The sequence below is a fragment of the Ruditapes philippinarum genome, unplaced genomic scaffold (assembly GCF_026571515.1).
Source record: "Ruditapes philippinarum isolate M1 unplaced genomic scaffold, ASM2657151v2 ctg1509_1_1_1_1, whole genome shotgun sequence".
Taxonomy (NCBI): domain Eukaryota; kingdom Metazoa; phylum Mollusca; class Bivalvia; order Venerida; family Veneridae; genus Ruditapes; species Ruditapes philippinarum.
Window position 1 is genome coordinate 36,619 of NW_026857808.1, and position 14,326 is coordinate 50,944.

The 14,326-nt window shown below is 31.5% G+C and overlaps 1 protein-coding gene across 1 annotated transcript in view; it reads right to left on the reverse strand.

Annotated features, from left to right (window-relative positions):
• The window catches only part of LOC132751127 (caldesmon-like), a 60,692-nt gene that overhangs the window by 7,499 nt on the left and 38,867 nt on the right, over positions 1 to 14,326 (reverse strand). The window contains exons 3-6 of the mRNA XM_060741248.1: positions 4,880 to 5,016; positions 3,922 to 4,134; positions 775 to 2,140; positions 210 to 423 (exon numbers count right to left, since the gene is read on the reverse strand). Of these exons, the coding sequence (XP_060597231.1) occupies positions 210 to 423; positions 775 to 2,140; positions 3,922 to 4,134; positions 4,880 to 5,016 (1,930 nt within the window). The remainder of the gene's footprint in view (positions 1 to 209; positions 424 to 774; positions 2,141 to 3,921; positions 4,135 to 4,879; positions 5,017 to 14,326) is intronic.

The following is a 14,326-nucleotide window of genomic DNA, read 5'->3' on the forward strand; positions in this document are numbered from 1 at the left end:
TGGTTCCATGATAGATCTGCCGATTTTTTTTAAGTAATCATTTTGCCATTTTCATGTTTATATGTTGAATTTTTCTTAAGCCTGTGCTTTGGAAACACAGGATATCTTAGTATGAATTGGAAAAAAAAATCATCATTTAAAATAGCAACCGAACAACTTTAAAAATATTGATACCATACAAATAATCAAGAAAAGATTCAGCATCATACCTGGCTTTTTGTATCTCTTCTTGTGCTGTAAGTTTTTGCTCTTCTTCTTCCTCATCCACCTCATCATGTCTCTGTCGCCTTGACTTCAACACCTCAGCTAATTCTGGATCTACGATAACGCCACTCTGCTTCAATGAAGGTGTCCTCTTCAAAATACCCTTTGGTCTCTCTGACTCTGTACGACCAACTGATTCCGTCCTTGTCAGTCCTGAGCCTAAATCATAGAATATCTGGTTTGTTTAAAGAAGTATGGGCTTTTAACCAATTTGATGATAACAAAGTTGTCCACAATGATAATAACTAGTGTAAGAAAAAACTTTAATAGAATATTTTAAATGATCATAATCTAATAATTATATTTTTCAAATTGTCTGCATTGTTTGTTATTTCGTCAGTACTTATTTCTAAAATTTCCCATTTAATTGATGACAGATTTTTTCCAGATTGAAAGAAGAACAGGTCCATTAAACATATCTAGCGGGAAAAACATTGATAAAGAAATTTGATGTAGTAATAACAATTATCAAACAAGACTGACAGGAATAAGTACAGAGTAAAAACAAACCAGAGGCATTCAATGGTGTTGTCACTTTCATAGGTCCAGATCTTTTAGGACTTTGCCTTTCTGGAGTTCTTTCTTTTGTTGAGATCTTCCTCATTATCTCACTCTTGCTTGTAATGTTAATACTGCCTTGGGATGGGGAGGTTGGTGAAGAAGGCCTCTGAACAGTTTCAGCTTTAGTTTCAATTGCTGTACTTCTGGCAAATTTTTGTTCTTCTGCCTCAATTCTGGTATGAATAGATTTCATTTTAGCTTCTGACTGACTGTTACTATCACTTTCTACTGATTTAATAAATGTGGCAACTTGGGTCGGAGAAGTGACTTTTAAATGTGATAGATCTGAACTGAATTTATCACTGGAATGTTTTGTATCATCTAAATCATCAGTAACAGATTTAAGAACGTCTAAACTTGTGTCTATTGAAGCGAGATCTAAATGAGGGACATCAGATTTTAATTTGGCACTTTCTGATTTATCACTGTTAGAGGCAGGGAGAGAACTTTTCTCCTTTCCTGTTGTAGTTAAATTGACTGTAAGTTTACTTTCTACAGAAGACTGAGATTGCAACCTCCCTCTTTCTTTACCACTTTCCAAAGACGAATGAGGTGATAGAGAAAACAGCTGAGTTCTTGTGTCAGATTTAAAGGCACTTTCAACATTAGAAGTTAATTTTTGAGACTTATTATCACTCTCTGAGACAGATGAAGCTTCTATAGAAGAATCAGTTTCTTTCCTTCTGGATTTTAACATTTTAAGAACTTCAGAATCTGCTATAACTTCATCATCCACAGCTGCATAATGCCTGTCAGATTTCTCAACCCTACCATCATGAATCCTTTGCCTTTCTAAACCTTCTCCATCTTCTTGTTGCTTTGCAACAATTTCATTTCTTTTGCTTAAAACTTTAGCAAGTTCAGGCGAAGGTTGATCAGATTGTTCATTTGGAGTACTTGGCAGTCTTCTCCTGTTATCAGGCTCTGGACTGAACTTTCGCTTCATAAAATCCGATTTAAAACTTGATGAACGCTGAACTGAACTGACCGACTCTTTCTCCATGACTGGAGATTCTTTATTACGTAGTTTTAAGCTCTGAGTGCGTTCTGGAGTTCTTCTAGTCTCATCACTACTACCACTACTCACTGCACATGCTTGTTGGCGTTTTAAGAATATTTTATTCCTCCTTGGAGATTCAGAGTCGGATCTTTCGGAACTTGAAGCTTCGGAACCAGAAAATTTTTGTAAAAGTTGGGAGAAATTATTCCCTCTGCGTATTCGCTTTGGAGAATGACTTTCCTCTGTTTTCTTAGACGAACCTTCTTGGGAAGTTTTGTCAGAAGATTCCGTCAGTTTGGATATGGCAGCAGAGACCTGAAAATTGTGGGGGAAAAAACAGTAGTGTTTACCCTTCAAATATAATATCATATTATTACATTTAAAAGATTACATACAAATATGTAAGGAATTGTTCTGTTTAATATTCATTATGGCAAATGTTAAGTTGATGGAAATGGAAAAAGCATTAAAAATAAATCAGAGCAGATGTGTTATTAAAGATTTACTTATAAATTCTAAAGGTTTTCAATGAAAGACATACAAACATTATATAAAATGTTACGTAGCTACTTTAAAATAAAATTTTGATATTTCATGAGTGATAAAACATACTTTTTATGTACAACCTGATTTCACAATTTATTACATGTATTTGATGATCATCTTAACACAAAAAACACTGAGTTTTGAAATCTTCTGACAACAGTTTCAGCAACAAAAGAAGTTAAGGAATCTCTTTATGTATTAATTAAAACATAAATATGAATACTAAAAGTATAAAATTTCTGGTAAAAAAAAATCCTGATCCTGTAAAACCGGAATAACTACAAAGTCATGGTAAAAACTGTTATAAAAATATAAAATTTCGGGTAAAAAAAAAAGTCCTGATTTTGTGATATCAGAATAATTGCATGGTAAAAGCTGTTACAACAGGCAAGTACTCTAATCTTACTGATATGTTCATTTCTTGTCACAGCTGATCCCTATTATAACATGTGTTACAGATGTTTGTTATTGTTATTATTTTGATATTTTGTGAAATTCTAGCCTATTGATTATCCTGTACCATTTACAAGGCTTGTAGATTATGTAAAATGCTTTAAAACTTTTAAGAAGTGCATATAACTAAATTCATGACTACAGAAAGCGCTTATAATTATATTCAGGACATCAGAAAGTGCTTTTAATTGAATTCAGAACTTCAACAAGAAACATGGCAATGCCATGAAACCAGGTTTTCAATTATCACCATTGTAGATAAATATGTTGAAGTTGAAATACAAATACAAGCAACAAACAATGTAACTATGTGCAATGTAAATCATGAATAATGTAGGAGGAATTGCACACAAAAGAAGTGTTCACTATATGTTCTGTATATGGGAAAAAAACAAAGGGCCATAATTAGGTCAAAAATTATCCAATCACAAAACTCCGACACTATGTGCCAGGGACTTGATGACAAAGTTTTTGTGAAAGTTAGAACAAAATCCGTTGAGAAATGTAGCAGTTGAGCATAGAAGAAATTGTTCATTATATATTCTGTATAAGGAAAAAAAACAAAGGGCCATAATTAGGTCAAATATTATCCAATCATAAAACCCCAACAATATGCACCAGGGCACTTGAAGACAAAGCTTCTGTGAAAGTTTCATCAAAATCCATTGAGAAATGTAGGAGGAGTTGCGCACAGAAGAAATTGTTTACGTACGCCCATCCGCCCGCCCGCCCGCCCGCTGACATACCTCAATCTAATAACCAGTTTTTCCTTCGGAAAATCTGGTTAAAAAGTGCTTATAATTACATTCAGAACTTCATAATATGCTTATAATTAAATTCGAGACTTAAGAAAGTGCTTATAATTAAATTCAGGACTTCAGAAAGTGCTTATAATTAAATTCAGGACTTCAGAATATGCTTAAATTATTATTAGTATATAAAGAAATGGAAGTTTGTTAAATTAAATTCAAAATATCAGAACTCAACAAAATTGAGCAAAATCGGAATAATTGAAAGAGAATTCTTATTTCAATTTTTAAAATTAAATCTGAAAAATCTACACAAATTTGGTAAATCAGGTTCAATTTCAAACTTACTTTCGAAGGCAAAGCAAATCTTGATGGGAGAACAGAATTACTATCTAAAACAGACTTGTTTGCAAATCGAGGTGATTCAATGTTATTCAGATGCTTATGATCAGTGTTAATAGCATGCTTGTCTGTGGACTGGTTCCCATATGAGGATAAATGACTGGTTCCTGGTTTAGTTAATGAAATTTCAAGGTCATGTCTCTTCAAGGCTTCAAAAACCTGTGATGTTAGAAAATAAAAATGCAACAAACGAAATGAAATTAAAATGTAAACAAACATTCATGTGTTCATATGAAGCCGTATCAAGTCAAAATTAGCCTCCAAAAATATATGAGGTCTCTCCAGCTGTACTGGTGTTGGAAGAACTTGAAATTTAAAAATATCAAACCGATAGCAATGAGAAATTATAGCCTTTACAATTTGGGCCACATGGGCTCACCCAAATTGATTTTCTAACAGAAGAATTTCTACATATAGATATGGCTTCATATGAATATAACACACAAAATATAACTAGGTGCATGGAAACGTAAAACACAAGCAATATTACAACAGTTAAAAACATAGTAACATGACATCTAAATACTTTATCTAGCAAAATGCACAACTATAATTGACACTCATAATACATTGTACTTGAATAAATAAATTCAATCTAAAACCCATATCACAGATAAAATTCAATTATGCATAGCTAATCTTTCTCTTTATAAAATGAGGATTTTTTTCACCAGGAAAAACACATTCAATTTTCTTACAATCACTTTCAATTGACTGTATTTTAGAGATTACTTAAATGGGATGTGACACTTAGATAACATATAATTTAAGTACAAGTTACCTAGCAAAAACATTTAGCGCAACAAAAATTAACTCAAAACATGTCAGCAACTAAAAAATCAGGCAGTGTGATAATTTTTTTTCAAATCAAGGGAGTTAATCACTTCAAACACATTGTATATACCTCCTGCTGCTCTCCCTTGTATTTATCTTCCCTTGACTCTCTGGAGAGCCTAGATGACGAGACACGTCGTACACCAACTCTCGACGCCTTAGAACTGTCGTCAGAGCTATCAAAACGTCTTCCAGACGATGCTGCATCTAGAAATAAAATTATAAATTGTTAGCAACTATATAATCATTTATAAGCATTTACTGTGGTATCTGCCAATTAAAAAAAAATTCTACAACTCTATTGAAAGCATGTATACATCAAAAACATTTTAACCCTTATTTTTACCCTTATTTTACCCTATTTTAACCATAATTATACTACCAATGTTAATTGGGAAACTACCATATCTATCCTAAAACCTCTCTATCTTATCCTATTTTAAATAATTATATTATTCCTGATTGTAAAACAATATGTTTTGTTATCTCAATGCAATAAAAAAGGTACATTAAACATGTGTTCTTTAATTTAAATATGACATGCTGTTTATTATTTTTATCTTTTCAACCAAAATTTCAACATCTGAAACTTGTGACCATGGAAAAATGATGAGAATCATTTCATGGCAAGAGAGCTTATCAATCTACCTTATACACCATACATGTGATATCCCGACGGGATTTTAAAAAATCCCGATATTGAGACCCTAATCCCGATTCCCGATATCAGCTTATGAAATCCCGATATTTGTCTCTCACAAAAAAAAAAAAAAAAAATCGTCGGTAAAATTCCATATCTCGCACCTTACGGTAAAGTCAAAGTGTGCCGATTATCTCGGACGTAAGTGTCCAAGTGTGCCGAATGAGAGGATTAACGAGTGACACTTTATGATATTGTTTATTGGATAATTGGATAATTGATTGTTTGTTTGGATAATAATTATTGAAATCACACGTTAAGTGTGTCTTTGAATAGCCATCTGACTGCAATTAGCGGATTTGTTTAATACGCGGCGGTATTTTGTGATGTCCAAAAGATGTTTATGTCCGGATAATAGGACACTGTCAGAGAAAAACTATTCGTCTTTTGATCTACTTTAATTATTTTAGCATGTTTTGTATAATTATTTTACGATGGAGAATAATATGATTTGTCAAGCCCTTTCCTGGCATATTTTTGAAAAGTCACTAAAAGTCACTCATGACTGCTGTTAAAAATGCATGCCAACTGTATAAAGATAAGTGATGTGATGACATTAGAGAAGTGATGTGATGACAATGATTGATAAAGGAATGTGATTGTTCCAGAAAGAACTAATGTGACATTGATATTGAAATGTGACTAGAAATTAGATATAGGACATGTAATAGTATTAAGTTTTTGTTTTGTTAAATGTGCTTGATTAGATCATGAATAAAATAATAGAAACTTTGCTTTTTACTTTCTGTCATTGTTATTATAAAATGGTCTTTGTGTAAAAGGTTTCTACCAAATTTGCTTAACGCGCATTGAAATTTAAGTCGATAAAAAAATCCAGTTTTGAGCCCCAAAATCCAGCTGAAAATCCAGTTTTGGCCCGTTTCAGTTGTCACATGTATGTATACACATTTCAGTCATACCTATTTTTTTTTCATCCTAATTATTTTCTCCCCTACAGCAAACTAATTGTCTTTGATTTCCCTTGTAGACCTATTATTCATATTTATATGGTCAAACGACATACAATGGAAATTAAAGTCAAGACCTAAAAAGAAGCACAATTATTGGTCAGTTCAAACACTGATCCACCAATCAGGGACAATAGTCTAAACCTGCATGGTTGCCATTTTAAAGGTTTTATGACATTTTGAGTTCTGATGTCATAAAATGCATGACATCATAATAAGTTCCAGACTAAAGAAAATTTTTTCTACAAGCAAGGACTATGCATTTTTTCGGAATAAATCGATAAGTTTTTATAACAGCATGTAAGTCCTTCATCTAAAAGCAAGAATTAGATACCGGTAATGGACTTATTAAGTCAAGAATTACAATTGAAAATATTCAACAATCATAAATTTCTGTAACATAGCAACCAATTTTATTGTCACTATGCAATGATAACATCTCTATGGCAGTTTTAAAACAAAATTCAATTGTTACCTCAGAGAGAAGCAATTCTCGAAAATCAATGGACTGCACCATCTACCTTATTCTTTATGGAATAATGTATAGAATTTTCTATCTGAATCAATAGAAACCTGGCATAAACTGTTCTAAAGTAAATATCAACAATAAAAACAGTCTCGATTCCCAGGTTTTTATAGTTATGGATACATTTTTACTTAATTGTTTATATATAAATTTTTATCATCTAGGATATGGGCAACAAATGAAAAGTTTTGGGTCCAGATAAATAAGAATCTGCATACAGAAGACCTTATTATAATGTACATCCTTCTTAATACCAGATATCACTGAGTATTAAATGAATTCAAAACCTGATAATTTTGTAGCAATTATACATATATATCAATCTATTCATTTGTTGAATGTAGTATTATTTTAACAGTATTTAAGTCATATACCAAAGATTAAAGGCCAAAATGGCATTTCAGACAAATAGTTAAGCTTTGTATGTCTTTAAATCACAAATTAAATCTGAACCCTTGACACAAAATCACAAATTCGAGCCCAGGAAGTGAAATCACAAATTTGAGCCTAGAATGTGAAACAAATCTGAGTCTGAGATTTGAAAATAAAAGACTGCTCATCACAAATATGAGCCCAGGAATATGAGAGTCTCGAATTTGAGCCTGACATGTGAAATCTAAAATCTGAACCTTGGACGTGCAATATAAATATATGAGCCCAGAAATTGAAGCTAACAAATCTTGGCATATGAATCTACATTATCAAAATTTTAGAATGTAAAGTTAAATATTATTTACTTTTAGACATATACTCACACATTACAATGCAAAATAACTAGGAAAATATCAATCTTGTTATAACAATATTGGTGCAGAATCATCATTAAGTTATGACACACTCCGGATAAAATGTCTGTATCTAAGGAAACCAATGCAATAATTATCAAAGGCTAATAGTAAAATCTTGCCAGAAAATCTATTTATCAGATCTGCTCAGTGTCTCATCGAAAGGGAAAAAAAGTTATTAATTGTGCACGTTTCTGCACTGCGTAAGATAACATCTTGTAAATCAGCCTTTTACATTAAGACGTTTAAATGTGCACCTTGAATATGGTGTAATTTCCTTGTTAAAGTGTCCGGGGTTTTTTTTTGTTTGACAATTGATTGCTCATTGCACTAGACGAGTACAAATTTGTTCAACACCCATATGATGAATAATATGTTACGATCGAAAGAGAATACATTGCAACACCTAGGACTTGTTTTTTGCATTTATTGTGTACACATTCAGGGACGGTTTGTTGGTTTAAACATATTTTATTTAAGCTTGATTGCAAAACAAGTTCTTGCAACTTATATCAATCACTTTCGAGTCTGCTAAAATCCTGGAGCAACTAGTACTTGGTGTCGTATGAAGAAACATGGCTGTGACGCAAGTAGGGCTCAAACCCATTATCTCTGGCTTGAGACGCGGACCACTAGGCCACGGCTTCCATGGGTTGTTGAAATATCAAAGGCAGACCACTTTAAGAATAAATCACCATCAAAAACGTAAACTTTCACCACAAACTATCATAATTGTTAAGGCATTAAAACCTAGAACTAATTATGCCATCACAAGAAAACTGGTATTAATATAATAGCAATATAACAATATAAGACTTAATTAAATTACAAAATAAAGATCATAAAATTTTCATTGTCTAGGAATGATTTAAGTGAAAATTGCTGGCCAATGAATGTGTTATTCAAAGCCTGATGGCCCTTAAAAGTCAACCTGAATAATGCTTTTATATCATAACCGGACATAAATTTTCCTACATTTTTTAAATCTATAAAAAGTACATAATAAAAGGAGGCCTAAGGCCTCATAGTAGAGATATTGTGAAATGTTATGTTTTGTCGGGAATCCTGAGGGGGTGGGGGGGGGGGGAATCCAAGATTCCAATTTTCGAGTAGATATATCATAAGATTACAATATTAATACATTTACAACCTGACATTTTAACCCTTTAGCCTGATAGCAGCAACTGGCTGTACCAATGTGACCAGTTACAGACCAAGATCAGTGGACAGGCATAATTGTCAGTGCCATCTGATCATGGTCTGCACTGGGTTCTTTCTCAGGTCAGCACATATTTCGAAATTGTCTTTAATAATGAATGGTTTTGTCAAGATTTAAACATATGGAGGAGTCCTGAATTAACTCCTCCAATTAATTAAGGTAACTATTTAGTATGGTATGGATTAAAAATCAATAATGTATGCTCTAAAATAATGAATGATAACAATTTAACTTTGCTATAATCTTAAATTATAATCAGATTAAAACCAAAAATAAACCTTGAATTTTTTCCATACAACATCATTGAACAAAATTTAAAGCATTTAAGTCTTTTTTCAACATACTGCTATAAATTAACAATTGTTCATTAATTAATTCTATATAAAAAAATTTCAAACACTTACTTGACATGAAGACTAAAATGATGAAACAATATTATCAATTTCTGAATCAGTTATAGTCCAATGATGTCACTGAATAATTCAAAACATTACTTAATTTTCAAAATCACTAGTCTTATCCATGCAGTAAAATCACCCTCTCAAAATATCCATCAACATTCTATACACATAATGTAAAGAGACAACAATGTCTTAAAATGTTTCAGAGCCCCTAAAAATTAGCCTACAACATGACCACAACAACACAAAAGGACCAGTCACCAGTATGTGAGATCAAAACTGAAAATAGAACTGACTCATCTCATGGTATTAGACTCCCAATATCATGTACACAGAATCTTTACTGAAAGTCCCCCACACTCACATTATCGGTTATTCCTTATATCTGCGACAAATTTTATGCAAAGGAAAATGGTTGTGAAATGATTTCCAATAGTTCGCCTTCACACAGCTGCTGCACATTGTGTCAGTGTGTCTGTCAGTCACATTAGTGAAAAGTGAGTCTGTCTGTCACAAAAGTTGAGAAGTTCACAGGAGTGGAAAAGGTCTGTATAGGAAATCTACTCCATCTCATTAAATCTTAAGATGCCTTTGTATCTTTTTAATCCGTTGTAAGTTAATTATAGTGAAATTCCCCTTTTATTTCAATAGAAATTCCCTGCAATTTCTATAGAAAAACCCTATAACTAACTAAAGAAATTCCAAATAAGTTCTGTACCTATATAATTACTAAAGGCTATGGAAAGCCTAATGCTTGAAACTGATCTTTATATCTATACTTCTGTAATTATATCTAGGAACAATATGGTAAAATATTACAAAATTTCTTCATATTTGCAAATTACTAATGTTTTTGTTTTACAGAACTTACCACAAGAAGTATTGGAAATTTAAACAACCACTATTAATATCTCATTGATAAATTGTACATGATTTTCCAAATAAGAAGTACAATACTTCAATTCTCTAGTCATTATAAACTATGTTTTATAATTAATAGCTATATCATAAAGTTCCTATACATCATAAAATATAATATATAAGTTAGTGCTTACTTACATATTGTAAAAAATATCAAAATTGTAAACAAACAAATTTCTAACCAATAATCACTTAAAAATACAACATAATAAAGAAATAGCTTTCACAACATTGATCATGGCTATAAAATATATATAAAACACATTATCTTAAATTAACATATAAATTATGTATTTTAAGGTAACAAGACATGGTTCATCAGGTCTACCATATTTCACATCATTAATATTAAATGACTTTTTTAAATCATATTGTCACCTTAGAGCAGTAACGAATTAACTCCTTTTAAATTTCAATAGGAGTTAATCCGTTACTGCACTAAGATGATGACATGCCTTATAATTAAGCTTACAAATGAACCAAGTTAATTTTGATAAAATTTCATCATGCAATATTCTTGTAACATAATCAATAAATATATAAACATTCATTATCTGTGCCCAGATATATCTCACATGATCATGTCTTACAAATATCTTTCAGGTCCATTCAAGCAAATATAATATTAAATTTTGATCAAAACACCCAGTATTAGATCAGTTATGTTCTATATTTAACGACTGGAACTTACAAGTCATTCCATATACAGCAAAGGGAGGTAACCACATCAATATAATATCAATGGAATGAAATATGATATAATATACAAGCAATTAAATACATAGCAAAGGGAGGTAACAATTTATATGTAAAGCTGATAGCTTAGTTATAGCTCTGATAACAAGTATCTAGCGCAATTATTAGTTAAAGTATTATATTTTCAGACTTGCATATAGAAGACTTTTTTATTGCATATATATAAGGGTAAACAAGGTCTCAAATTAAGAAAATGGCAAAATAGTCCCCCTTTTAAAAACTTACAAAATTGAAATCACCTGTGATAAAAGATTACATCTATATATTTGATTACTATTAATAAAGGCTGCAGGTTAATCAACCTGTACAAAACCATATCCATGATGTCTAAGTTTTTAATTGAAGACTTATCTATGTAATGGTTTACACTTGCAATTATGACATTTAGTATTCCTAAAATCCTATCTTTATATAAATGTTACCAAACCCTGTCAACTCTTTCAAAACAAGTACAAAATCTTTGTCATACATTAACAAATCAGTGACTGAAAATATGTGTGCAAAAGAAATCTAAAACAAGAAAAAACACCTTATTGAACTTAGTGATAAACAAGATGATCCCATCAAGTTGATTCTGATCTAAAATTGAATCAATATTGATGTGACCTAGCTATGGCATGACACTGTACTAGGTCATGTTTGTAATTTGATCCACAAGATTATAAAAGTCTGCACCCAACTGTTCCCACCTATATATAAATATACCCCAGATACATCAAGATATATAGCTTAACCTATCCTGATATACCCCTGTACATCTAGATGATACCCCAAATAAATCAGGATTGAAATCAGATCAACCAGTACACCCCCTCTCTCACCTTGTAGCTGATAGATCAATTTACAGATGACTGATTAAAGTTTACACCAGACAGATTTTATCTAACTTAATACTTATATTGTTATATTTTAGTATTTATAATCAATGAGGATAATGTTGTCACCATCACTGGTGATGCTTTTGTCATTAGAGATATCATCAACAAAAGAATTGTAATCTGTGTTATTAGTATCATCAGTGATGTTTATTAGAGAATTGTAATTTATGTTATTAGTATCATCAAATATGTTTATAAGAAAGAGAATAGTAATCTTAGAATCATCAGTGATGTTTACAGCATTACCATCAGCAATATCATCACCATGATCAGTCTCTTCACTAGGGCATTGTTTTCATCATCATCATTATTATTAATACTCTCTTACCATGATTGAACTCTCAAATGTCATTAACAATATTACCAAAATCGTAACCATCATCATCATTACCTCTGTTCCCATTGGTATTCTTTAATATCATTATTATCATTATCTTTATCATCTTAATCACTCCCATTCCTAAGGTATTCTTTCATATCATCACTAACTTTTCAAACATTACTGTAATCAATACCTTCATCATTATCACTTTATTATTATATAACAGCATTACCAATATCATCAACATAATTATCATTATCAGTATCATGATCACTCAATAGTCCTTGTAAAATCATTATCATCATTAGCATCATCTTCATTGTTGTAACTATTATAACATATCTCTTCTACTTCCTAATCTTAGTTAGCTAGGGCCTATAATTAGCCTTTCTCAGGAGTAAACCTTTTTGTTATGTTGACCTTGCTGTTTGTAAATGATAGACGATTTATAATACCATTTTTCTTTACAATTTTCATTGAATATAATCAATGAAATTTCAAAAGACAAAGCTGAAGGTTATGTATGATTGTGGTAAGTGCAATTTCTAAACATTTACAATCATATTGTGTCCGATGTCAATGGAACAAACTCAAAACAATAATCATCATTTGTTTTGACAATTTTTGCCAAATAAAATAAATTTATTAAATTTTCATCACCTTGCAGAGTTTATTAATTTTGTTTGTTTAGGTTTTTAATGAAAATTTTAAAGCAGTTTTTGGTCCAATCTTGGCAGTAAGTCAACCAAACCAGCTTTCCAGTAGTTACCAAATGCTCAGGTTTTGTTTTGTTTGTTTTGGGTTTTACGTCATATCGACACAGTATAGGTCATATTGCGACATTCCAGCTTTACTGGTGGAGGAAGACCTCAGGTGCCCTTCCGTGCATTATTTCAGGCACGAACAGGCACACGAGTTAAGAACCACTGACGTTCCGTAAGCTAGCTGGATAGCTTCCTCACATGAAAGAATCCAAAGCTCCTGTCGGGGATTCAAACCCACAGTGGTGAGGGGCAAGTGGTTTGAAGTCAACGACCTTAACCACTTGGCCATGGACGCCCCTAAAATGCTCAGGTAAGTGACTGACTAATCATCTCACACATGTTACCTGAACTAGTGGTGAGAGACAAATGACCATAATAAAAACAACACATATTCAGATTTTCAATTTTTCTCACACCAAAAAAATAGATTTATAATTGATTAGAAGACACAACAAATGATGACTTATTTTGACAGGCATATTAGCTGTTAGGTAAGCATGGTAATTAATGTCTCTAGAAATGACAGGTATCTTGTGAATGATAAATTATACTTATACCCAAAGTTAGGGGTAAGGCAAGGTCACGCCATATGTCATGTATTGTTTATAATAAACTGAATGAAAAAACATACACTGGATAATTTAATTAGTGTAATTGCTGTCCCTATTTGAAGATATGACTTTTTTTGTTCTTCATTACTCCAATTATTTGATAATTAAACATGAATGAAGACTATTCATTATTGTAAGTATAAAAAAAGAGTTCAACAAGAGTGAACTCCCTTGAATGAGGCAATTATGTAAGGGTAATGATGAGATCACAGACTTTCCAAAGTCAATGAAATTTAGATGGAAACAGATTTCTTAACAAAGTAAAACTTGCCAATGATATTTCTTATAAACATATAATATTATACAGATATATATAATAAAGTAACTATGTGCAGACAACAAAAGACGGAACACATACATGTATATTTAAGTAAAATTACAGCAAATATTATATTGAAAAACTTTGCAGGAAAATAAATACCATCTTACCCTTGATGAAAGTTGGCTGGCTCAAGACCAACGTAAAAGTTGATCTATATATTTTCCCATGCATGTTTAAATTTGACAGTTCCTGCTTCATATCACTATGTTATTATCATGTCATTTAAAAATTCATAAAACATCCAATATCCATCGCTTAATTCAGTAACATTTTCACACTGTCAACCATTTTCTTTTATCGTTTTATCTGTGTTAAATTTCCATTATTTTTATCCCAAAAAAGGA